General features: G+C 45.0%; 1 protein-coding gene and 2 long non-coding RNA genes across 9 annotated transcripts in view; 1 reads left to right on the top strand and 2 right to left on the bottom strand.

Annotated features, from left to right (window-relative positions):
* The window catches only part of FAM120A (family with sequence similarity 120 member A), a 55,475-nt gene extending 53,391 nt beyond the window's left edge, over nucleotides 1–2,084 (bottom strand). For 2 of the 3 annotated variants that reach the window (XM_065074969.1, XM_065074972.1), the window contains exon 1: nucleotides 1,103–2,083. In XM_065074969.1, the coding sequence (XP_064931041.1) occupies nucleotides 1,103–1,576 (474 nt within the window). In that variant the 5' untranslated portion in view covers nucleotides 1,577–2,083. Of the gene's footprint in view, nucleotides 1–1,102 lie in introns of all 3 variants that reach the window. The other variant, XM_065074971.1, reaches the window with a different exon arrangement.
* Nucleotides 1,372–24,795, top strand: LOC135580445 (uncharacterized). 3 transcript variants are annotated; one of them, XR_010475011.1, is made up of 5 exons: nucleotides 1,372–1,577; nucleotides 10,257–10,335; nucleotides 11,381–13,206; nucleotides 16,608–16,747; nucleotides 24,268–24,795. It is a non-coding gene; the product is annotated as an uncharacterized LOC135580445 (long non-coding RNA). The 3 variants fall into 3 exon arrangements; XR_010475010.1 differs by having other exon boundaries at nucleotides 11,381–16,315; XR_010475009.1 differs by lacking the exons at nucleotides 11,381–13,206; nucleotides 16,608–16,747.
* LOC110363569 (uncharacterized) lies at nucleotides 2,960–24,269 on the bottom strand. 3 transcript variants are annotated; one of them, XR_010475013.1, is made up of 5 exons: nucleotides 21,268–24,269; nucleotides 17,476–17,627; nucleotides 16,739–16,865; nucleotides 8,403–16,049; nucleotides 2,960–7,627 (listed from the first exon to the last, which is right to left on the bottom strand). It is a non-coding gene; the product is annotated as an uncharacterized LOC110363569 (long non-coding RNA). The 3 variants fall into 3 exon arrangements; XR_010475014.1 differs by having other exon boundaries at nucleotides 2,960–13,852; nucleotides 15,853–16,049; XR_010475012.1 differs by having other exon boundaries at nucleotides 2,960–16,049.
* Nucleotides 24,796–26,075: the final 1,280 nt, after the last annotated feature.

The following is a 26,075-nucleotide window of genomic DNA, read 5'->3' as shown; positions in this document are numbered from 1 at the left end:
GCACTTCGCTCCCGCTGCTCTTCCCTCCCCAGCGGGAAAGCGAGCGAGCAAGCAACTCTGAAAATTGCAGCTTCATCCCAGGGCTTGTTTTTCCAGCGTCTTGTGTTTCAATATCCACAAGCGCTGGGCTCAACGGAAAGCACTGTAAATCACGAATGCTGTACGGAAAGACGTGACACGTTAGTATTCCGCACCTTCGAAATCGTGGCCGTGGTGTCAGTGCAAAATCGCCGCAGACCCCAGCTCCCACCTGAAGCGGTGTTCATATTCCCAGAAAGCAGAGCCTCCCCATTAAAACAAGAACTTTAAATGAAGAACTGTCAGATCGGTGCTCCTGACCCCACAAACTGGGAGCATTTGCCGTTACGGACAAGGAAAGAATTATTCTACGCTTGATCAAAAGCTCATTTAATACATTTGGGCAATGCCGAGCAAAACTCGCTCCTTCATAAACACGAAATCTGAACCTCTGTATCTGGGAGGAAGCGATTTCACCTTCAGCGCAAGTTTAAACCTCTCGCCTCTGTAGGGAACTTGTTGCAGATCCACCATGCGCAGTAACTAAACTCATTTTTTCTTTCTTCACCTTAATAATTAATTAGATTAGGATGCTTTTGGCCAGCCGCTCTCACCTGCGGTACCAAAGTCCCAGCCTCGCCACCCTCCCGAGCGGCAAGAAGGGACATTTTGAGTCAACGGAGCGGCGGCCCCGAAAGAACATGGAGGCAAAAACCTCCGTGCTGCTGGGCCTGGCTCCACAGCCAGGGGAATCCGGGCGGGCCGGGCGCTGCCGGCCGCCCCACAGCCCGGAGGCCCGCGCGGGGTGGCGGGGCGACCGGCAGCACCGCATCATCAGCGAAATCCCCCGGGGACTGAGCCCACCGAAACTTGGGCCGCCCCCGCGGGCCTCGACGACATTTTGAGGCGCTGAGGGGAGAGGCCGGTGCCCCCCCTCCTCCCTCCCCTGCCGGGCTGGGCACTGGCGAGGCCCAGGGCAGCCCCCGCTGCCATCTTGGAGCGGCGGCGGCGCCGTTCCGGGGGAGCGGCGGGGAGGGGGCGCTGGCGGCCCCCGGGGGGGCCGGGAGGCCCGGCGGCTCCTCACCTTGATGTGGAAGCGGATGAGGGCCAGGCGGATGCAGTGCGCCATGCAGACGGGCGGGAGGAACCAGACCTTGGGCGGCGGGGTGCCCTTGTTCTGGACGTGGCTGACGATCTGCTGCGCCGTCTGGCGCTCGTTGCCCTGGCGCTTCACCCACTCGTGCAGCCGGGCCTTCTCCAGGGCGCCGTTGAAGAAGACGAAGAGCTCGATGTTGCCGTTGAAGCAGGCCTTGGCCAGGGCCGCCAGGTAGCCCAGCATGTGGTTCCACTGCCCGCCGCTCACCCAGTCCGTGTAGAAGCCGCCGTAGAGCCGGTGCAGGCAGTTGTCGGCGTCGATGAGGAGGCGCAGCGGGGTCTGGGGGGGCCGCTGGCGGCCCCCACCCACGAGGCTGCCCCGCGCCAGCTTCTGCAGCTCGACGGGCACCACGGCGCTGGGGCAGTGCTTCTCGATGTAGTCCTGGAAACCCTGCACTCCCATGGTGAGGACCGGGCGGCGGCGGCGGGCGGGCGAGCGGGGGCCCGGCGGCGGCGGCAGCGGCGACGGCGGGGTCTGGGCTCGGGCCGGGCGGCGCGGCGGCGGCTGTAGTTGCGGGTGGGCGGTGGGAGCGGTGGAGCCGGGTGGGAGCGCTGGCTGCCGTCGGTGGCCGTTCAGGGGGGAGTTGTATGGATTAGTGGGGGGCTCATGGCTGCTGCAGCCGCCATGTGCTGCTCTCACAGAGCCATGGCTCGGGGATCCGGGCTGCTGCCGCTGCGGCTCCGACTGCCGGGGGGAGGGGGAGCGGCACAGCGCGCAGGAAGCCAACCCGCCGCCGCCGCCGCCTGCGGCAGGGAGAGCGGAACAGGCGGGACTTGGCGGCGGCCGCCGCTGCCACTCACAGGCGGCGCGGGGCGCGCACACGGGCGCCGGGCGAGGCGCGGGGGGGAGCGCGCCCGCAGTGCCGCCGCCGGCCCGCTGCCCGCCGCCGCCCTCACGGCCCCCCGCGCTGCCCTGCCCTGCCCTGCGGCTCTGGGGCGGCGCGGCCCGCGCAGCCCGCCCGGCGCGGCGGTTGCATAACCCAAGCATGCGCGGGAGCGCGGGCGGAAGCGGGTGGCGGGGAAGGGGAGGGGGCTCGGGGGGAGGCGGGGGAGAGGCGGAGGGAGGCGGGAGCGGCGGGAGCTGCGGGGCCAGGCCGGGACAGGCGAGCTCGCCTCGGCCCTGCCGCTGCGCTGCCCCTCGCCGCCGCCATCTCGGCCGGCCGGGGAGCCGCGGAAGGGGCCGGGCCACAGGTTCCGCGCAGCCCCGCCGCCATGCCGAGCCCGGCGGGAAGTGTCCCCGGGGCACCTGTTGCCCCGCGGCTCGGGGGCTCCCTGGCGGTTCACAGCAGCGGTCCCGCGGGGCCCGGGCCCGCCCGCCGTGCTGGGAGCGCCGGCGCTTCCGGCCGCACCGGGCCTCGGGCTGTGCTGGCGGCTCGGAGTCCCGGCCCCGCCGGACAGGCACGGCCCCGTGGCCCTGACCCACAAATAATAATCACAGGCCGGCCTGGCGTTGCCCGCACCTGAGCGTTTGCTGCTGCCGGTCAAACGTGCAGCTGATCTGGCCAGCCTGTCCGCCCGGGCAGGTGTAGCGCAGGTGTACCCCAGAGCCACCCGCACCCGAGCACGAAGTACTGGGGGAAAGAGCCCCTTGCTTTTCTGCACAGGCAGCAAGGAATTAATCTTCCCTCAGTCTGAGCTGGATGAAATTACCTTTTAAAAGGCCAAGATTAGCACTGTGCCCAAGCTTCAAAAGTTGCATGCCGCTTGTTACTGAAATAATAACATAATGTCCAAGTGGTTCTCTGCTGTGCAGGTGTCAAGAAAACGTCAAACTGCACATGCCATATATTCATGTTACTATTTTATTAATCAGGAAAAAAATGTATTGTTAATGAGATTTCAGTCAGGCGGAATTGGCACCTACGGTGACTATTCCCACCAGGGAACAGCTATTTCTGGGGAGAGGGTTGGTTGCTGGATGATGGTAGCCAAGACCATCAGGTGCAGCGTGAGGACAGTGAAATAAATAATACTGAAAAAGCTGTGGAAATACTCAATGAGAAATGCATGATTCTTCCTAGAAATCTGTTTTTGTAATAATCTGAGACTGTCGTTTCCTAAGTAAATAGTCAGATCTCTTTCCAAACTACTTTTTCTTTAGACTTCCTAGATTCTCCTTTATAAGTAGGCACATGTAATGGTAACATCAAAATAATGAAACACTGTAGAACACTTTGAAAGACACACGAAATGTGGTAGTAGGCCAACAGTGATCATAGAAAGAAAGAGGATCGAGGTGAAAGAACTTCAGAATTCATAAAACCACCAAAATTTGGTCAACAGAGCAAGGACTGCCATACATGAAGTGGATAAAAAGCAGGAGATGAGATGTGCCCATGTGTATTCAATGCTCTAACCAAACAGAATACAAAGGTTGATCAAAAACAGAACAGGCCATTCTCTAATTAGTCTTCAGACATGAGGAATAGCTGATTCAAAAAGAATTCAATACTTGAGTCATTAATTGTCTCACAGGATGTTTAGGTTCAATAGTCTTAGGAATGGAAAATATATAGAATGGAAAATATATAGATAAAATACCTCCTAAGTTTGCTGTTTGTTGTTGTTTAAGTAGGAAAACTAGTCAAAAGCCTCAGCCACCAGAAGCCTGGCTGTGAACGTCCTCCCAGCCCCACGGAGCTGGGGGCTCAGCAGAGGTGACTGACACGGGCCCACCCACAAACAGGACCTTCCCTCCCCAGAAGAAAAGAGAGAAGAAAAGCAGAATGGGAAACAAGGTGCTTCAAGAAGTTACTTGACACAAATAGCTGTTTTTCTGCAACTAAAATTTTGGCCAGATAAGGCAACAGAAAAAAGTGTAATTTATGGAAAGCAAAATTACACTGGAAAAGAAGTAGACTAAAGCAGACTTAAAGAGCAATTAACCAAAGGCATGAAGACAAAACAAGGTATTTTCTTCATCAACCAGTGGCTGAAATCCTGCAGGAATCGTTGGGTTATCTGCATGTCAGAGAATGGTGCAATGAAGGAAAAGGCATTGAAGATCTTTCTTTCTCAGCATGGTGACACAACACATTGCGCTGTTACCACTTTGGTTGTGTAAGGGAAGGGTTAATAAAGATAAATATTGAAGTCAGTGACTCATTATCCAACCTGAAGAGAAGAGAAGAGAATTAGGAGTGGTTCCCTAGAAGGAAGGAACTGAACAGTCATTAGGAAGAACTAATGAATAACCATGTCAGGGCAAGAACATAGAGGTGAACGTTACCATTTTAGTCTTGGTTCCTCTGTTAACAAAACTGGGTTGCACTGTGAGATGGATGTGGCCACAGGCTGTGGAATGGGCTGTCCGCGGTCACCTGGATAGGTGCCTTTGCCTGGGGGTAACGGAGACAGAGATCCATGGGAAACACTTGGTTCACATCGTAGCCCTTAACACAGTGTGTTTCAAAAAGATGTAAATAAATATCAATAAATGTTAACACTGCTGTTAGCTGTGACTGAGCTGCCCTGCTTCCCTTCCCTGTCATCTGGAGCAGCTGGCTGTAGAAGGGGCAAATACCACACAGCTGCAAAACTGACCTGGTTTCTCTCATGGTGCGTTTCTTGCACACCTACTTCTTGAAAGTTTTGCTTACAGAAGCTTGCAGAATCTTCATGCAATGTATATAAAACCAACAAAATTGTACTGGGACATTTCTGCAGGTTGACTAACATTCATCCTCAGTATGTAAATCAAATTATTGCCTGTTTTGTGTGTGTGTTTTGTTTGTCTGTTTGTTTCCAAGTTATACCCATGCCTGCCATGTAGTCTGAAAAAGTTGTGAAAACAGTAGAAATTGAAGAACAACTATGTAGGCTTAAAAAAATTGAGACAAAATTTGTACTTCATTGAAGTGTTGCTCCTCTTTTGTATCATAGCACTTGCTACCACATGAACCATCCCTTTCTTGTGTCTTAGGTTGGTGCAATTAAACCATATACAAGCCTTCCAAAATATCTACAAACATCATCTCGCTTTAGCATACAACAACTTCTTTCAAATGTCTATGATACCTATGATGGAACATTTTCCTCTTAGGACAAAAAAAATGTGCCTATGGGAGACACATAGCTGAATAATTTAAATTCTTATCAGTCTCTGCATCAGCATCAGCTCTTAGAGGAGTTTCGGTCTATTTCTGGAACTTCTTCATTTTTCAGCTTTCTGCAAGACATAAGCTTGCAGAAGCCCACAGGTGATTGGTCAGCTTAAACAGATGTATTGCCAACAGTTCGTTTTTCTTAGTTTACAAGAAGGAATATTATTCCTCCAGCAACATAGGGTAATACCAGCTCTCACGGTTTCTTTTGTAAAGCTTTATCTCAGCAAAGATGACAGGTACACTTTCGTCTGTCAAGCATTCCTTCATTCTAACATTTCACCTCCACTGAAGTTCAACTGCCACCACAGCTTCAAATTGCAAGAGACCGGTTGCACCGATATCTGTTGAACACGACTTGCATCTTTTCACGGGTGTCGCGTCTTTTCTGCTGGTTGTGTACGTACCCCCACGGCTTTGCCACAGAGCGGAACTTCTGCAGGAGGCTGGTGCCAGGGAGCAGAATATTCTGCGCTTTCCCTCTGGCCGCTCTGAACATTGGTGACAGGTCACTTTGCAGCATCTTCATTTGCTTTTCAGTGCTATTCTTGCACTGACCAAGTACCATGTAGAATTTGTGCCTTTCTCAAGCTCTCCGTCTTTTCTAGCTGGTTTAACTCTGTGCACCGTTAGCAAAGGCTGTAAGACGTGCGTAATAAAGTGCAGTCTGCTGATTTTTAATTTTTTCGTTCTTGCTTACCAGCTGGCCTAATAGACTTTTCTGTTTTGTGAGAGTTGATGGTAAATCCCACTTCTTTGCCCATGGAAGACAGGAATGCCGTTCTGGCACTCGAGAAGCTGCTTCTCCTCGCACAAATACGTGCCCAGCAGTGACCATGCAGGAAGAAGTCGTGTCTTTTTTCACCCTCCTACTGGCATTTGCTTTTTTATTTACCTTAACGGAATGTAGATTCATCCAAAGTGTGTTCTTCCCCATTGCATTTTCACTCTTAGTCAAAAGCCATTTGTGGTGAGCTGTTTTATTTCATGCACCCGCCTTTGCTATCAAGAGAAACTGCTGTTGATTCTTGATTAATTCTTCAGAGATTTCCTCACATTTCTGGCCCTTCATTAATTGCAACAAGTTATTTAAGAACTGTGAGTCGTTCCCAAAATTGCTGAATTCTCCCGAGTTCTTGTGCATTCAGAGTGTTTTGTGCACACTGTCCCTGAGAGCGTCCCATGAAGAGGAGGGTGGCCCATTTAAATGGCTGAGACACCGGTGCTGGAAAAAGAGACTTTTTTCAGTGTCTTCGTATTATCTGTGAATTTCACTTGGCATGTTCATTTTGCTGTGAGCTCCTTGTCATACTTCCTCCCATTACGGTTGTTGGCCTGTGTTTTGGTGTGTTGTCCGTTATCCAGCAGACAGACAATTATTTCAGTATTGTTAATAACTACCCATGCAAAACAGTAGGAAGTGGCTCCCCCGGAGCACCCGTTCTCAGAGCTGTGGCCATGACAAACCCCACATCACATTTTCGGGTACGTGGTCTCTTGTTCCTCCTGAGACAGTATTAATTCTGTGTGTTTGCACAAAGCAGATATGGGAAGTGTAGGGTATTTGAATGAACTGGGCAACAATTTACGTGCCTTGTATAGAACAATGAATGCAGAGCAAGGGAGCGAAGGCACAGCCCCACAGAACCGGGATCACGAGGAGCTGCCTTATCTTCCTGGGTGGGTATTACAAGACAGCTTGTTGGCAACCACTTTGGAGTTGCACTTTTTTTCTATTTTCTTGGGTCAGTTGACCCGTTAATATCCTCTTTGAGTCCATTTTTTTCTATTTCCCTCTTTTCCGAAGGCATCTGCTGCTTTCCAAATAGTTTCTTTAGGCCATTCAAATACTAGTAAAACACGCCAGGCCAACATTGAAATGCTTTGCAGTCGGGATATATCTGAAAGCACTCCGCTCGCTCTGTGAATGGCAGAGGAAGAGAAAAGAACTTATCCGAAAGCCTGCTGTGAAGCCCACGTTGGGATGAAGCAATATGTCATCCAAGGGCCAATCTAAAGAAAAGATGATTAAAAAGCCTTCGTGCTTTAGCAATGCCACCACTACACCCAAACGTGAAACTTTGGATTGTACGTAGGGGCCAACCTGTGAGGAGGAGCTAGGCCCTGTACAAACATCGGGTCAACGATGATATTGCTCCAGCAAACCTTTAGGGCAAGGAAGTGACTGTCAGCGAGTCCTCCAAGTGTCTGGGAAAAGCAGCCGTGCAGAGGAGGGGGCAATGACGCCGGCTGAAAGAATTCCTCCTTTCAGAGAACAAGCAGCGCTTTCACAGCGGTGGGTACTTAGCTGTGGCACACAGTATACAGATTACGTCAGGTCCATTCGCCGCCTTTAGTTATTTTTAAAAAACAAAAGCATAACATTTTTTGGTTTAAATTTGAATTTTCAAGAGTAAAAGCCTAAGTAATAAAGTTGTTACGAAGCCAGCAACAGGAGCTGGTGGAGAGCAATAGCACTGGTTCTTAGAAAACCTGGAACAGTAGCATGCTGTTCCCTTGGTGCTAATGAATAGTTGTGTGAGACATACAAAAAGCCAGTATTTAAAGTATATTCTACGGCGCTTTATGCAGAAGAATCAATAGTATTACAGGCCGATACTCATACATGACTCTAGCTAGATACTACAGCAAATATGGTGCATTTGCAAGTGGTATCATTGGAAGAGTACATAGGATCTAAAAATATATAGAGGCCATTTCAGAAGAGCAGCTATTTACACTTCTAACACTTTAAAAACATGTCATTTTTGTCTGTATTTATGCAATTAACACAAGTATCTAAAGCCTGCAAGTGACAGATTTAGCTACCTAAGTGTGGGCTATGGATGCGAGGTTTGGGAACACCATCCAAGCCAGACCTTCACTTGCAGTCTGCTACAGTAACTAAATTCTTCATCTTACCCAAACACATGCCAACGTGGTCTACCAACGCATCATCCGTAGATGTAGACAGCGCAGTTATTTGTCTTACCACGTCCTGCCCTTATTTCATCCTTACAACTCTCGCCACACAAAGCTGTGCTCCCAAAGTCAAGTGGGGGAAAAAAAATAATAATAATTTTAAAATTGTTTTGAATTGCAAAGCATGAAGTGGTGGGGCCATACCTGCTTGAATCTGTGCGCAGACTGCAAGGAGCTCTGCAGAATCCTGGCTTGTCGAGGCGGTGGGCTGGACACAAGGGACACTTTGTGCTGTCACCTTTGCAGACACACAATGGCTCCCCACGTCTGTCCTCCTGGGACAAGGTGTTCTTTGGGTAGGTGCCCTTGGAGAAGAGGAGGAGCAGACACAATCCCCCCATTGTCCAGATCTGGCCCACAAGCCACCAGTTAGACAGTTTGGAACGACAGCGCTCGGTTCAAAGGGCTGCTAATTGTATTTTAATGACCATTTAAATGATACAGCTGATCATTTCAGAAGCATCCGGATCACAAATTACTAGTAGCCTACATGGTGCTTTAATCAGGCAAAGTGCTGTAGAAACGTGAAGTAACATTAACGTTCTCAGCAGCCTTCAGCACCCTCCCGTGTGTCAAAAGCATCGTCCCTTGTTCGTAGGCCCAAACCTCTGCTCTGCACATCTGTAACCCAGCTATCCAGCTGCTGCAGATGTTTGTGCAGCATCCTGGAAATAAGAGGAGCAGCAATTCAAAATGACTTACATCATGAAGCAAAATTCTACAATATTAATAAAATAGACAAGTAAAAAGTATTAACTGAAATTCTTGGACGTCCCCACTTTGGAACCATTTACCTTAAATACTAGCTCGATCAAACTGAATCTCTGAACAGCGTGTTGTCAGGACTCTTAAATGATCTTGCCAGAAATGCATATAATGACGAACCGTGTGCCTGTTCCTAGCGGTCAGTATTTCTTTCCCCATGGCTGCAGCTGCGCAGGGGGACGGGGATTTTGGTTCCCAAGCCTGGCAAGCTGGCACTCGCCAGAAGTATTAAATTCCATTCCAAATGTTTGCTTGTATTTTGTACAAGATGCCCACAGTCTGTTGAGGAATCCATTATCCAGAAAAAATATTTAGAGTGCAAATCACAGTTTTCCCGCTCACAAATTCAGCCAAAACACACCAAATCTGGTAACCACTGACAAGACAGTGGTGGTCAAGATGTATAATACATCGAACACTGGATCAGCGAGAATAAGCACACATCTTGCCTGTGTAAGTAATATATCTATATATACTAGTATATCTAGTAAAGAAATGTAAAACCTGGCTAAACTGTTTTCTAAAATACGTGTTGTTACTCAAACATAGCTTAACTGCAGTCCAGTGGGTTTTAAATGGCAAATCTAAGCAACTAGAATTTTGAAGAGACTTTTGCTGGTGCAAGAAAAAAAGGTGGCTTGTTTTCACTTTGCAAAGTAAAACGCGTGTAAATAAATAGCAACCCTGATTTTTTTTGGTGAGGATTTATATGAGATTAATCCCTTTCCAGTGCAGCGTGTATCGGGTTTCAGTGATGTACCCTCAGTTCTGTGGAACTGCAGGCACGCCGCACAGAGCGAGATTGGCTGCACAGGAGCCCGAGCACCTGTTGGTGTGAGCAAGCCCTGGGATTGCTTTAGAGGAGACATTTGTTTATGCAGATAAGGTGGCTGGTTTAAAAAACAAAACAAAAAAAAACCCCAAACACAAGATTTGCACGTGAGAAGAACTTTGCATAAAGTTTTCAAGACGCCTTTTTGGCAGCCGTGTGACCCGCGAGTCTTGCTTTGCAGATAAATGATCTGTCTCACTTGATGCTTTACTCGTTATTTGTGTTCCGCTCCATTTCCTCAAGGCTGTGCAGCCACGGGGTCTTTGGAAATGAAAGTCTTGACAAATTCTTGCACTTCGTTACTTAGTGCTGTTGGGTTTTTTTTCCTCCTTTTACAACATCGATGGTGTTTGAAACCGAGTAGACCCGAGGGCAAATGATTCCTCCCTTTTCTGTTTCAGGAAGCGCCGTCACGGCCAGAGCGCTCTCACAAATCTCACAACAGCAGACCCGAGCTGACGCCAGATAAGTGCTGCTCTGGTAAGGGATAACATTTGAACTTACGTATTAGAGATCATTCACGTTTGGTTTTCATTCTGTTTGGAAAGGTCTAAGATACTGATGTCTTAGTTTCTTTGCCTGATTTACACAGATTACTTTCTCATCCTCGTTTTTTCTTTTAAAGAGATAACACTTGACATTTACCCTGTGATTTGCTCTTTTTACATGTAAGTGAGGAAAGCATTCAAAACTTAGAGCATGAAATATTTTTGAATAATGATAACTCGTTTTCAAGAGATGAAAAGAGTTAAAGAAATCAGCAAGCTTGTCACTCAATGACAGAAAACCTTACTTTTGAAAGTTGTACAAACATGCAGCCTGGCCTGTGTTCAATGTCTTGACTGCCATAAAACTAGAAACAGGAATTAGCATAAATTCATAGTCTAGTTCTGAAAAAGAAAAAAAGAGGTAAGTATTACATAGTTCTCAGTAATTAGAGCATTTTTATTTTCCTGAAGACAGCAGATTAATTCTCCAGATACTCTCAGTATATAGAGCAACTTTTGATCTCCCCCCACATAATACAGTAGGGGAGAGTGTCTCTTTAAATTCATTTATAAAATAATTCAGGACTGTGGGTGTCTTTGATCTGTTCCTCTCTGCTAAAGTACAGAAGAGAAGAACACGTCGCTTAGCAACCCCGTGCCGGAGTCGGGGGGAGGCGGGGAGGGATGGATGGGCCAGAGTCACAAAAGGGAAGGATTAACCCCTGTCAGAAAACTAACATTCTGACAAGGCTTCTCTAAAACAAAACAAGCAAATAAACAAACATGGGCGTTTGCAGAATTAGGTAATTTCACGTTTGTTTGTTTTTTTTTTTTAATTTACCCCACTTCTAGTCTATTAATCATCATCTTACAACCAAATCAGAAAATCGGGCACGGGATAGGCAAAGCAGACTTAAGTATCTTCAGGACTGGGTTGTAGTTGAAAGGAGTCTGAAGTTTTAGTTTTAAATCAGTTAAGCATATTTGAAATTGAATTAGTGTTGTCAAGACTAATCATAATTAATTTCATACCGCAGTTTTCGTCTGAACACTTCAAATAAATTTCACGTGGAGTTGTATCCTGTTTTACAGCTGGACAGCTTACATGTCACCAGACTGAGTTATTTAGGGTCGCTTACCTTGTCATAAATAAAAATCTACATTTCTCTAAATGGTTTCCAGGCTGTGATTAGCTGGTAGCTAGGTAACATCTTAGTAACTCTAAAGAAATATATCAATTAGGAAAGTAACTTCGCACTGAAGTAGACGAGCAGCACTCAGACAACCCCGGCCATTTCTGTGGCTGCGAGATGACGATGTCCCGCAGCCCTAATTTACCTCTTTCTTTTGCACGTGAGCTCGGACATCAAACCCCACAGCCCCGCGCGGCTGAGTTACGGAAGGAAAAACTGCAAGAGGAAGAATGACAGAACTAGTTTAAACGTAGCCCATTCCAACAGGTTCCACACAGATGAAAAATGACTCAGAACTAAATAAAGGTAAAGTGCTGTGCCTCATTTTAATGATCATAAAGATTATTTGAAATCTGCTTGATTTTTATGCCGCATCCACATCCTCATAATCTATAACTTGTCAAACATATCACTGTACACTTAAGAGAACCCCTAAATGCTAATGGGCCACATTTCTCCTAAAGCTTGGTACAGGCAATTCTGCGCTCAAATTCTGTAGGAAAATTGCAGATGATTAGAGCAAATGCCTACATCCACAGGCTAGAAGCTTATCTAAACTGGCATCTGTTGCATATTCCAGTAATTACAAACGTACTTGAAACCAGACATTATTGAACTCTGAAGTAACACTTCTTTTTATCTAGTGAAGGAAATAGTAAATAATAGTGTGGACCTCATAAAGATCTAAGTTTCTTAGAATAGTATACCTAAGAACTTCATACTTAAGTATCAAGATAATTTTTTATTACCTGTATATAACAAGGTTCTATAGAGTAGGATCCTGTCTCCAGTGAGATCAATGGGAATTTTACTGGTTACTGCAGGGGTACTGGATTTTACTCAGGATCTCTGAGAGTGTGGGTTTTGAATTGACAAATGCCTATGTAACGTGATTCTTTGGAGAAATTTAATTAAAGAGAAATGTGTAAATCACTTGGCATTGAGTGGTCCAAGTTTGTTAACATACAGCACTGAGAATGAAGCCCAAATTAGAAGCAAATAATGCTAACTCAACTGTGAGCATTTCAATAAAACTTACTTTATGAAGAAGGTTGTGTAGACACTCTGCATTTTTGTTTTTAACAAATGTTTTCTGTTTTCTGCTTTCATTTTTATGATCCAAACAAATTAGGAGGATTTATCTGAAATGTCACAAGCCGAAGCAAACCCCATTGACTTGGCTTTATATTTGCTCTCAGCTAAACCAGGGTCAACAATTCTTTACTGTAACTTAATCCTGAATAAGTGTTTTTGCTAGCTGCTGAATTGCGTGGGAGGAGGAGCCCAGCAACAGTAGAACTCTTTCACTTGCACTTGTGTTTACAGTACCAGTTCATATACTTAGTGGGTTTTATTTTTAGGAAACAGAAATATCTAATATCCATGAGGCTAAGGTTATCTTGATTGGAGATTCTTCTTGTTACAAAAAATTTATGTGATTCCTCTAACAGGGGCGGAACATCTCTGGCTTCTCAAACAAGCCAGCAGACTTTGGGGGGGCGATAGTTTTAAGAAATATGTTTTGAACTACACTGACTTAAAAACATGCACAATTAACATAGCTTTCTGGTTATGGCATTCAAGTTACCGGATCAGGATGATACATGAAAAAAGCATGCAGATAAGGCATCACTTGCCTGAACATGTCATCAGAAACTGGCTTCCCAAAGGTATGTCTGGAGAATGAAAACACAGATGCGTGATATTTTTCCATTTCAGAGCAATGGCTATAATATCACTGTGATGCAGACTGCCTTTACGACTTCTTAATCCCAGTACCAACAGAGGGAGAGTAATTAAATTCCCAGAAGCATCATGGTGGAGAACTCTCAGTTTAGCGCCAAATTTCTTGAAAATATATTTGGTGCAGAACTGGGCCCAGCTGACAGCATTGGGGAAAAGATTTGCTTTGACGTGGGACACTACACTGTGACAGCCTCTGTTCTTGGGGTAGAATCAATAATCTAACATATACCAGACCATTTCTCTCTCTTGTAGTCTCCTCTGAACTGAAAATAGAATTGTTCATCTTTTTTCACAGTGCGTAGAAAAGTTTGAAGTCAAAAATAAATCTCAGATCCCTCTCAGTAGAGGGACAATTGCTGTCTTTTCTCTTTATTGTTAAGAAAAAAGCACGTTGGTCGCACTTCCCTCTTCAAAGCAGCAGGTCATCACAGAAAGGTTTTTGGTATTTGAGGAGCAGTTTCCCCAGTGATCAGTACTTGGAGCAGTGAGAACTGCAGCAGTGTCAGAGAAGCTGGACATCTCTTCTGCTTGCAGCTCTACTGCAACATGTCTGACTCCAGCACCAGAGGCCTGGCATATAATGGAATGAAAAATTCATGTAAATGCTTTGATGTTCAATATATACAGAATTTGAAAGGAATAGGAGAGTTTATCTTTAAAAGGAAATTAATAAAAGACATTATAAAGCTATGCAAAATAGTGGGTGGTATAAAGGAAGGTCTGGAAATTCTTGTTGTGTTTCTCGCCATGTAAGGAACGCGGGCGTTCACAGGGAGATACATGATGCAGAAAACCCCGAAAGAGCCCATTCCCTGTTTGATTTCCCAATGCGCCCTTGCTGCCAGCCCAGCCGCGGGGGTGCTGGGACATCCTGCCCCAACCCAGCCCCGCTGGGCTGCTCCAATCGCAGGTACCTCCAGCAGCATCCCTGAGGGCTCGCAGCGCTGAAAACTTGTGACTGAAAGCAGAGGGTTTGGCAAGAGAGAAAAAAATGGTGCAGAATGGTTCACATCCCCAGAAATCCTGCTGAACAATACCTTTTTCCTTGGAAGAAGTCATATTTACATGGGGAATTTACATGTATCAATGACTGTGGCAGAATATTTTTGAGGAAGCCCCTTGTTAATATTTTGGCAGCTTGAGAGTGGTTTTTTTTCCCAGTTACAAATGTTGCTCCATCTGCCACAAAACCATTGGTTCCAAGAGTCTGTCCTTGCCCGTTAAAGGGGCATCACAGAAACACCCTGTTTGCTGATGGGATGTCAGGAGGGGAAGGCAGTATGAACGTGCCGCCCGCTGCAGTAGCGTGCCCTCATGGCGAAGAGTTTGCCATGAGAAAACAAGCCAGCTGGGGTTGGCTTCCTATTTATTAGTGAGTGAACTTTTGATTTAGTTGTATTTAATGTCATTTAGGTAAGATTTCAATAATGCCACTAGCTTGAGTCTGAGTTCCATCCTAGAAATATTGGTGTGAAGGGACCCCTGGATCAGCTCCCCCGTTCCACTCAAAGCAGGACCATCACTGACACTGGGTCAGGTCTGCTGCCACTTTCCCTGGCCAAGTCCCAGCTGTCCCTCTCTGAGTAACCTCTTCCAATACTGCAGTGCCCTCCCGGTCAAGCAGTTCTTCCTCATGTCCAGCCTGAAGCCCCCAAGCTACAACCTGTGGCCATTGCCATTTACTACACCATCTGTCACTACCCAAAAGAGCTTGGCCCTGTCTTCTTTCCAAAGAATCATGGAATGTCCTGAGTGGGAAGGGACCCACAAGGATCATCAAGTCCAACTGCTTGGACCCTCCCCTGGCACATGCTCCTGCCATTCCCTGGGCTCTGTCACTGTCACAGAGAAGAGAAGAGCTCAGCCTGCCCCTCCTGCTCCTGCTGAGGAACCTGCAGCCCATGAGCTCTGCCCTCAGTCTGCTCTGCTCCAGCTGAACAAACCCAGGGACTGTAGCTGCTCCTCACACGGCTTCCCCTCCAAACCTTCACCAACTTCATGGCCTCCTCTGGACACTCTGCAGTAGCTTTATCTCCTTTTCTCCCGTGTCCCCAGCCCTGCACACAGTGAATGCTCCAGGTGAGGCCCGAGCAGAGCGGGACAATCCCCTCCCTGCCCGGCTGGCCGTGCTGTGCTGGATGCACCGGGACACGGGTCCCTCTTGGCTCCAGGGACACTGGTGGCTCATGTTCAACTTGTCAACCAGAACCCCCAGATCCCTCTCTGCAGAGCTGCTCTCCAGCATCTCATCCCCAGTCTGTATGCGCTGCTAGGGGCCCTCCAACTGCAGTTCAGGCGGTTGCAGCCCGCCATTAGATCCCCCTCCGCCTCCTCTGCACCAGACTGAAAACCACGGCCTCCTTAATCACTTGAAGCGTGTGCTCTGTGAACCTGACCATCCCCATCGCCCTCTGCTACCTTCCTGTCCCATTTCTGAATGTCCTCTTGACCTGAAGGCCCCAGTGTGCCCCAAGGCTCATCAGGTGGCACGTTATATCTCTTGAGGAGACAGGGATAATGAATTTCCTAAATCTGCTAGCCACCCTCCTTCAAAAGCAGGCCTCACTTACCATGAGCACACCCTTGGCTTACATTCGATCTGACACCCACTGTAAGCTCCACGTCCCATCCAGGACAGCTGCTCCTCAGCCAGACCGTCCCCAGCCTGTCCTGGCACATGGTGATATTCTGACTGTGGGACTTTGGACATCTTGTTAAGCGTGGTGGGCTTTCTGCTGGCCAGATCCCAAGTTCCTGCAGGTCCCTCCTGAAAAGTTAATATTTGGCATATCAATGACTCAAGCCTAATTTAGTGTCATTTTCCAGTTTGTTGTGTCTGCATTCTGTACCATCATCCAGGTCCTCAGTGAAGATGCTACACCGTGTCGCCCTGGGGTAGACCCTGGAGCACTCTGCTTGCCTCCAGCCACCAAACGGGCACTGAGACGTTGACTGTCTGTCCATCTGGAGTCTCTCCAAATGAGCTTTCTGACCGTGACACAAGGACTGAAGGAGGAGCTGGTTTTCTGTTTGGTACCTTAACCGGGAACCTATTCTTAAAGTGTTCTAGCAGATGGTAGTGGGCTACATAGCATGCAATAGTAGCAAAGGCAAAACATGCTTTAAATTTAGCAGAATTCTGTAAATAGGTTTCTAAAAATCATGTTAAACAATAAATGGTTTTTACCATGTGTACTTTCTACATTTTTCAATACCTAGTTTAGCATTTTGGCATATACAAAATCTCTTTTGCAATAAAAAAAAAATAAATAACATTTGTCTTTCATTCTGTGTCGGAATTAAACCAACCTCTCCCCATTCCCAGGAGCAGGAGGGAGAGTCCTCTGTGCCAGGCGAGCCAAGGGCCCCTGTGACACCCGCGTCCCACCCCTGCGTCAGCCCAGGGCCCCATCTGAACCTCGGCTGCGTCTCCCAACCGCGGCGTTATTGGCTCACCTGGGACAGGTGGGTGACGCTGTCTCTCACAGTCCTCAACTTTTTCAGAGTTTAACATCGTAACAGATCTGTCTCCACGAAACATCACATTTCCACAAAGATATATTCCTGATTTGTTTTCAGAAATCTGAATTATAACAATGAAAAAATGTGTGTGATTCCTTAAATCCAAAAGCGACATCCAACAAAAAAAACGAATTCAGTTCTAAAGTGACTATTTCAGTCACGACTTGCAATCTGTGCAGCTTCATCTACTTGCTAATACACAGCTTAGTGTTAGATCTGAGACAGGAAAGAAATGAGAAAATCATTCCTTTGATATGCATCAAATTATTCAGTTAGTAAATTAGTGAATCTTATTCGGAGTGTTATTAGCTATTAGCATGTTACACTTCTTGATGTTGCTCATGAAGAATGCATATGAAAATGAGGAAAAGATTTTCCTTTTGAAGTTGCTGCCACTTCAGTTGTTGACATTTCTTTTAATTGGTGGCTGTCCTCTTGAATGCAGCATTCTGCTGCCTGTTTTTATGAGAGATTCTTCATTTCTAATTTGTTCTCTCATTGATTAGGCTTTTTTTTTTTTGTTGTTTAATGAGTAAGTCTCAAAATAATTAGCCTTTCAAGGGAACCATGTTTTCCTAAATAGTTATTAATGAGTCTCTCTTCTATTCAGTCTACTTAGGCCTTTTTCATTTGGAGAATTTCAATTTACACCTGGCCAGGTCGAACTGTACCTGGTACCACTGCAGACAGCTGAATCTCACTGCAGATTTCAGGAAGAACAAGATCAGGTCCTAGGAGTGAAGAAAAATGATTTGCATTCACTTTGTCTTAGGAAGATGTCTGCTTTCTAGGAGAACCTACAAACATTTCTTCAGGCTCCAGGCTAGGACAGAGAAGGGAGCGAAAATGAGTGAAGGAAAACAAGGTAATTCCATCGTAACAAGGATACAGTGTTTGAAGGCAATTATGCTGCCAGTTTTACAGCACTGGAAACGTACAGCTCCCATTTACTTAAAGTCAATGTGCGTTCCATAAAAATAAACCCATTAAAACCAACAGTCACTCTGCATATGAAGTTATTTTCCCACTAAAGAGCCAAGGATCTTCAATAAGAACATACTTTGTTTTAGAAATTATTGCTTGTGTTACACTCGCAATTAAAGAGCAAAGTGGATAATAAAATACTGCAACATGTCATGGATTACTGCGATGATCTAATCCCATTCTGGTTCCTGTTTGGCTTTTCTAAACCAGTTTTTGTTCCTTCCTTCATTCGTCTCTAACCTCAAAATCTGCCTTGAGCATTGCCAGCTATTCTCATCCCGTTGAAATACTTTCGGATGTTAGACCCACTCCTTTCTATTTGCTCGTTGAAAACAGGCTGGAACATCATCCTCCTCCTTTCTCTCCCTCCCCGAATCTCTCCTGCTCTTCACACTTGCTCGGTAAGGAGCCTCTGCCACAAACAGGAATTCTCCTCCCATTCCTGGACAGAGTTCTCTTTTCTCCAAACAAGAACCTCAACCCATGCCTCTGGCATTTCTTCGTGAAGGTGTAGTTATCTGTTTAAGGACAGTATCTTAAAACAGAAGGGTTTAGAGTCTCTTCCAGCCTTGTCCTGTCTGTATAGTTCCCAATTTCTACGAACAGTATAATTACATTGTTTTTTTGTCATTCCCATCCACTGTCTTATCTTCAGAGGTTACTCTATGGGTCAGCCATACAGGTTGGAACTAAACTCAACAGTTATTTCTCCATGACAGAAATGGCAATTTGAGATACAACCTTTTCTCTCCCAACTAAAAACTAGAACTTTGAACCAGGCTCTGATGTTCTTATGGCTCGTGTACAAAACAGTACTGCTTTCTGAGCTTGACCGGCGCCCTTAGAATGATAAAGCAATTTTAGCTAATTTATGGCTTTGCATCATTACCAGTCTCTTCAGTCTCCTTTTGTTTTCTGCTTCCCTGTCATTTCCTGTAAGTTACTGCTCTTTGCTTTCCCAATCCCCTCCTTGACCCACCTCCCCATTCCATCTCTTGCAGTAGGAGACGCCTCCAACGGGTAATAATTCTAAATTTTCCTCTGTGGCCAAGAAGTCATTTCATCCACAAACCTATCTCCTAATTTGACTCAAAATGCTATCGAAAGATCCTTGTTTTCTCGTCTCACGCCCCAATGTGGTGTCTGTGCTTGTCCACGTCATCCCCAGTGTCACCTCCCTGCACCAGGGCTGCCGTTTGCATCCGCGTTTATGCACAGCCAGTTACAGCAGGTGTTTAGTCCATACTTAAGATTTTTATAAGTAACAGGTAATAATAGCTGACTATGAATATTTTATTTCTGCTAGCACTAATTCTGCAATACCTAAAGACTAACATTTGCATTTCCTTGCAATACATGCTAGTCATTTTTTACAAGAAATAGCTCAGCAAGTACAATATAAAAGAAGGGTCAGAAACATCAACATCACCTTTCAGATTGAAAATCAATATGAAAATAATACAATTTAAAAAAAAAATTAAATAAAACACAACGTGATCCAACTGTTGTTATAAACGGCTGCCCAAAGCATTGCGGAGTCATAACTTAGAGGGAAACTTCATTTTGGAGAAGAGCAATGTTTATAGAGATGCTAATTTATTTTATTGAATACTATTAAAATACCTATTAAAAGTTGGAAGTTGTACTCTAAAATACAGCAGCGTGGCTCATAGAAGAACCAGCACGGCCTATAAAATGGCCTTACGTGGTGATATCTTTCTGACATAACATAAGCTATTACAAGAATCCATTTACAAATAAGCTGTCTGGGTAGAGCCATGCCCTCACTGAAATCAATAGAAGGTTTGCGAGTGACATCAGTGAAATGAGGTTTTCCTCTCATTTTTAGCCTGCGCAAGATTAAATATTGGATCAGGAAAACAGTATTAGTTCTATTGCGTGCAAGTACCAGTGATTTGAAATACAGCATTTGCTTAGGCGGATTACTAAATGGAATTGGGAAAGTGATTTAGTAATGGCAATGATTTTTTCTGTACATTTGTCCAGATTTCCTTGCTGGTAGATGTGTTGTTATGTTGTATGGTAGTGTACTTCTGCTGGAGCAATAAGAAATATCGACTTAAGCTATTGGCTTTGGGGCACCAGAGGTGGCTTGTTTCCCTTCCCCATTCCAATGGAAAATCAACAAAAGCAAGCATTTAAAATAGTACAAATTCCATTACTACACAGCTTAGGAGCTTTGCAAGCACCTAAATGCTGCAAGTGCTATGATAATTTATCTTCGGACTTGTTAGCAACAATGCATAATTAACAAGTAGGCTGTAGAAACATGCAATTGCTATGTACTTACGTGGTATTTGCCATGCCGTTGTGCTATAATTACAGCGATTATACCTGCCCCGTAGAATAAGAGTACGTGGCGCACGGTGTATTTAGTGTTATTTCACATCGCTTGGTGCAGAGAAGCAGAGCACAGCACGATGGTGTTTAACAAAACGTCCCGTTGTGTTGCAGGTGGGAGCGATGCAAGGAGCTGCGCATGACTGCAGCGTGCTGCGCTCTGAGTGAGTTCAGCGATCGCTGTGGGTCTGGTTATCCAGAGTGGCAACCTTGCTTTTTGAGCTCAAGTTATAATTTGGACTGCCACCCTTTACGTGAGGTAGATGGACTTGAATATGCAAATTCAAAATAAGACAGGCTAGGATTTGGGTTTTTTTCAGTGTAGTAACTTTTTTCTCTCATGTATAATGCTGTAGGCCTCTATAATAATTACAGGTAAAAGAATGCATGGAAAGAATCTCCTTATAAAGTTCTGTATGCCAGCACATCACCATTTCTTTGCCCTAAAACTCCGTTAGTATCAGAAAACCAGATGTGAAGCTACATAACGTAGGCAGTGGAAAAAATACCAGCTAATGGTGAAAAGTGCAAAGAAATATTTTGCGTCTCTGAGTTAATCACATTTTACATGATTCAGCACAAACTATAAGTAACACTATGTTAAAAGATTCTGTTATGTTTGAGATTCCCATCGAGCAGGAAGAAGAGTTCCATCCACACCACTTGATGCAGCAATTTCTGTGCTGGTGGTATCAGCCTTTAAACTGATACAGGTAGTATTACCAGCTCCAAGGAGAAAATACAGACCTTCCTAGAGAGTGGATCCAACACTATGCTGGTTAAGTAACTTGACAGAAACATAGATTTATTTGCTGTCGCTGAAGATGTAAAATTTAATTTCAGCATACAAGAAAACAATTTAGGAGCTCCCTGTTCTGCTCTGGGTGGAAGTAAGGAGCTCTTCTAAGCGTAAGTTATTATTGTTCAACTTCATAACAATTTTCTTGTCTTGAGGGACTTGATTTATGAGTATAGCGCTAAAAAAAAGTCTTGCTCAGAAAGGCCAGCAGTGTGACATGACAGGGCATGAATCGTGCTGTATTAATTTCCAGTTCCTACGCTGGCTGCTTGCAATCACATCGCAAAAAATGAGATGCAAATTAACAAGACATAATTACCTCATTTGAATGTCTCGCGGTGATTCCACTCAGTGTTACAGCCAGTGTGCTCGCGGTTGGGATCAGCTGGCGGTGGGAAGGCGGCTGCGGCTCCCGGCGGGAGCTTCCCTGGAGCACGTGGCTCGCCCATCCCTGCGCTGGATTCGGCACCTGGGTTGGTAGACAAGCCAAAAGTGGTTGGTTGAAAGTTTAGGTCAGGGGTCTTTGATGCTTAACATCGCAGAATCCCAGCCTGGCTGGGGTTGGGAGGGACATCTGTAGATCCCCCAGCCCAACCCTTGCTAACGCAGGGTCACAGAGCAGATCACACAGGGTTGTGTCCAGGCGGGTTTGAATGTCTCAGAGAAGGAGACTCCACAACCTCGAGCATCAACAGCTTCTTTCTGTGGCAGACTAAAAGAAGCAGACTAAGTTATCCTGAGAGTTACTTATGAGCACCAAGAGTTGAAATTACAGTCCATCTCAGATGATACAACTTAAGAGCATTGATATGGTGCAGCGACAAATTTCTTTTCTGCACAGACAAATATAAAAACAATTTCAGAAGAAGTCTGTTTGAGAGCAAAATAGAACTTCCTTTTGCAAAATTCATATTTGAAAAAAATGTTACTTGGTTTATGACTTGCGTTCTTCAGTATCTCTAGGCAGATTTTTTTACTGTTTTTCAAGGTTTTCACAGAATGGACCCATTGTAATGCACAATGGAAGAGACGCCCATACATGTCCCGATTACAGTCACGGACATCATCGGCCATGTATTTCCTGACTTCTTAATTTCCATTTTTCCTGCTTAACATCATAAAATGCCGGGGTGACTGTTGCAGCAACTGTTTACATTATCTAAACTACCAGCAAAGAATTTCCACTGCATACCAACAAGAGCCAAGACCTGTAATTTACAGGCGTTTTCAAGGCAAACGTTTAAGGCCAACTGCAAGACTTGGATTTGAAATTCTAACTGTGGTGTGCAATGGCACTCGGTGTTCGAGTTAACTTTTTCTTCCTTTTCGATATTGCAGGGTCATTATACCACTTTTCTTTTTAAGAAGTACCCAGATCCCTCTGAGCAGCGTAACCATTCCTTTAAAACCTTTTTTTCTGAAAAGATGGTATTTTACCATCTGGGAAGGGCAGTATCCTCCTTCTAGAACATTGAGAAAGGCTTGGGATCAGACACTTCAGCCAGTGTTTTGTTACAGTTTTATTTTTCATTAAGGTGCAACAATAACCAGAAGAATCCTGTAATTATTTCTGGGAATTTAGTCATTTTTAATGGTGAAATTGTGCATCATTTCAGTTGTAATTTGGAACCCAACCACTTTAGATGCTGTTGAAAGCCTCGTCTCTCACAAGGGATGTTTTGCGAGACAGAAATTGTAATGAATTGGGATGAGACAAAAGCTCTGGTGAGGAGCAGATTAGGGTTGTGAAGTGGGTAAAATAATGTTCTCTTTAGGGCTAGAAAAGCTGTCTTCTAGTTAGCGTGGAAATTACAGAAGCCTGTAAACTGCAAGCATCTCAGTGATACGCATGCCTAAGTCTTAAATAATTGTCAATAAAATGTGCTTTCTATGTGAGCTTTCTAGGTTCAGAAGTGGGATTGTTCTCATGGGTCAAAACCTGCTTTTTTGATGTTGTGTTCCCAGAAACCGACACCACATGTTCATATAGAGCGAACGGAAGCAGGACAAATGTTTGAAGACTTCTCACAACAAATTGCTCGCAAATGACTTGCAGCAAGAATTACTTGACGAGTGATTACAGCACGTTTTTGAAAAAAATGAATTTGAGAAAAATCAGCCTGCATGGACAAATAATGAAAAGGGGAAGAGGAAAAATTCTTTTTACAGATATGCAATTGCAAATTATTCACTCAGCTCAGTCGGCAACAGCCAATTTTTATGGTAGTAGGAGCTTGCAGAGTAGGAGGCAACTGTGTGAAGAATGATTGATTCAGTATCTTATATTGCAATTCTGGAAGGGGTTCAACATCTAATTTAAAAGCCATTTTCCTCCTTTTACCCAGTAAATAAAACAAAATGATAGTCACTGTCTGTGAGCTGTTTTGGGCAGATAGAATCTATTTTGCGCCTCTGCAGTCCTGTGGTCACTGACAAAGGTTAGCTCATAAGAAAGAGCAGTTCTTTATTAGAAAAGATCTCTCTTGCCAGAAAAACAAAAGCAAAACTATCCTGAGGAAGGATGCTGCCATCATAATCCTCTTTGCATCTTCCCTTTAGAGAGTAAAGGATTTGCCCTTCCAGAAGAGACACATAGTCGGTCTTAAACTCGACGTATCTTTTCAGCCTTTGAGTTGTGGAGTCTTGTATAAACTGCGTCTCCACCAGCCCATCTTTCGGTTTGCGGTAATGAAATGGTGCGTGATTTACTTTCCTCATGGAACAATACAAAGCAGGCTTGGGGCATCTCTCTCCTGAGAGCACCTTTTGTTTCTTCTTCCCCACTCCCTGGGGTTTCTCCAGCCACCTGCATGGGCAGAGGCGCCAGGATGCCACCCGGGATGCTGGCAGAGCCGTGGGGGTAGAGGGTGGCCGTGGCTTGTCTGTGCCTGTGAGCTCAACATTCAGATCTCCTTAACTCCTTACATGTGTATTCTCAATTCAATATTTAATTCCTAATTGAATTCCAGAGCAGGCACATGCTGTCTTTCAGAGGCTTAGCAGATGCGAGGGAGCCCACTTGATCCCTACTGCTTTACTTCACAAAAACCTTAAAATGCTAATGCCATAAATAAGCATCACGGTGAATGATATCCAACATTACTCCAGGTTTTAGTCATAGTGAAAGATTTTACAAGCTACTTTGAGCTAATGGAAGAATAGTCTTCATTTAAAACAGTGATGCGTTCATTCCCATAAATGCCGATTGTCGTAATTCTATTGTGTGTTCTTGACTTAGTTACACTGAGCCAAGTTAGCTGGTTGTAACTTAACATTAATCATTGATTTTCAATTAATTTTACTATTTCTGTGTTTCTAGAGAAAAAGCTACCAGAACCGACACGTTTCCATGTCCACCGAAGGGTACAATGACAAAAAAATCTACTCCTGCAAGAATGTCCCAGGCAACCTTCTCAACAGAGGGAGGACGTGCTGCAGAAGGGGATGTTCAGAGGCTGTTTCATCAGCCCGCGAGGACACAGGGTGAGGATATCTGCATCCAGTCGAGCTGTGCTGAAACCACCTTTGATGCCTTTCCCCTTTCCTCCCGTGCTGAAAATTTGTATTAGATTCAAGACTGCTTGAAACATCTTTGGCCAGGAGGTGCCAGTCCAGCTGGTGAACGTTCTGCCCCTGGGACAGGAACTTGGACCACACAGCTCATCACCCACAAAGTACTTGACAGACAACACCTAATATGTTGGTGGACCAACTTCAACATTTTTCACTTCAAAAGAGCTTTAATTCTGACTATAATACGAATACAGACAGATTTCTCAGCCTGCTTCAGTCTGCTAACCACAGATACGTATGTAGGTTGTTTGATCCAAGTAAAAAATTGCCACTACCCTTTGCCTTTACTGTCTCTATATGTGATTTTGAAAAGTTTGCCCAGAAAGGGTAACAAAATGCTCAGCTGCTGCAGGGCCCCCCAAGCCTACCAGCTCTTTTGCTTTTGTTTAATTTGCTACATGTGATTAACTCCACTGCGTTTCTGCCTGGCAGAATCTGTGACTAAAAATATCCTGTGAGTACACGTCGTATGCTGCAATGCTGGCGGAAAGTAAATAAGTCCATAGTCTTCATAATCACTGTTTTCCCAAAGAACTCCTGCTCCCAGCAGACAGGCTATTTTAGGTTGTAAATGGAAATCAGAAAACAAGATTTTCTTTCCCTGCTAGTTCCTCTCCTGGGAATTTTAGTGCTTTCTCTGTGTACCTACTGTGGGTGTTGGTGGCAGCATATTGATAATACTGATCTCTTGGAGGATGGATCACTGGAGCCTACTCTGAAATACACTAGTCAACATGGGAAATAATTTCGCCTAGTACCAGCAGGTTATTTGTTGATACGAAATCAAGTGTTAGATCAAAATTAGATCTGAATAACCTCACGTTGATGATTCAGGTGACAGTTTACTCAAAATTCAGGCTTACAAAATAAGTAAAGGTATTTCCTAGCTATCTGCACTTTCTGTTCTAATGTTGGTAATAGATTTGTATCTCTCAATTTTGCAAACTGCCGTTTACCTTCTGTTTGATGATCTAAGTCCAGTCAGGAATGTAGACACTCTTGATTCATAGCACTGTCGATACCAGTGATGTCTGGCCTTGCCCCCAGTTTGTGGCACAGACACTATCATCTAAGTTATGTGCATCATATGGATCTGATGCAAGATCTTTGCGTGGTCTTTAAATCTGGGAAGTTCTAATTATCATTCTTAGTATTTCATGTATTATGCATATTTTTCTGGAAAAAGCTTTGCATCATTAGGCATTCAAAAGATTAGGTTTTGCTACAGCAACGTGCGAATCTGAGTACAAATAATTATTTTTAGCATTAGCTACACTTTTCTGATGTGCCATTGAAAAGGCTTTTCTCTGCTAGGAAATACCCTAATTGTTTCATGGCATAGGTACTGCAGTGATATTACATCTTTATTCCCCCAGTTTCACCGAAAACTACTCACAAGCATCGTTTGACCTGCTGTGTAGCTGGTAATTTATTTTAGTCAACTGTAGTACTACTGAGAAGTGCGCTCTTTCTGCCTATATAAATGAAAAAAACCTTTTAACTTTGGAAAGGCATTAGTCATGCTATTTTGTTCACTGAGGGAGAAGAAGTGGG

Source organism: Columba livia, chromosome 10 (genome assembly GCF_036013475.1).
Source record: "Columba livia isolate bColLiv1 breed racing homer chromosome 10, bColLiv1.pat.W.v2, whole genome shotgun sequence".
Classification (NCBI taxonomy): Eukaryota; Metazoa; Chordata; class Aves; order Columbiformes; family Columbidae; genus Columba; species Columba livia.
This window is presented reverse-complemented; position numbering and strand designations above follow the sequence as displayed.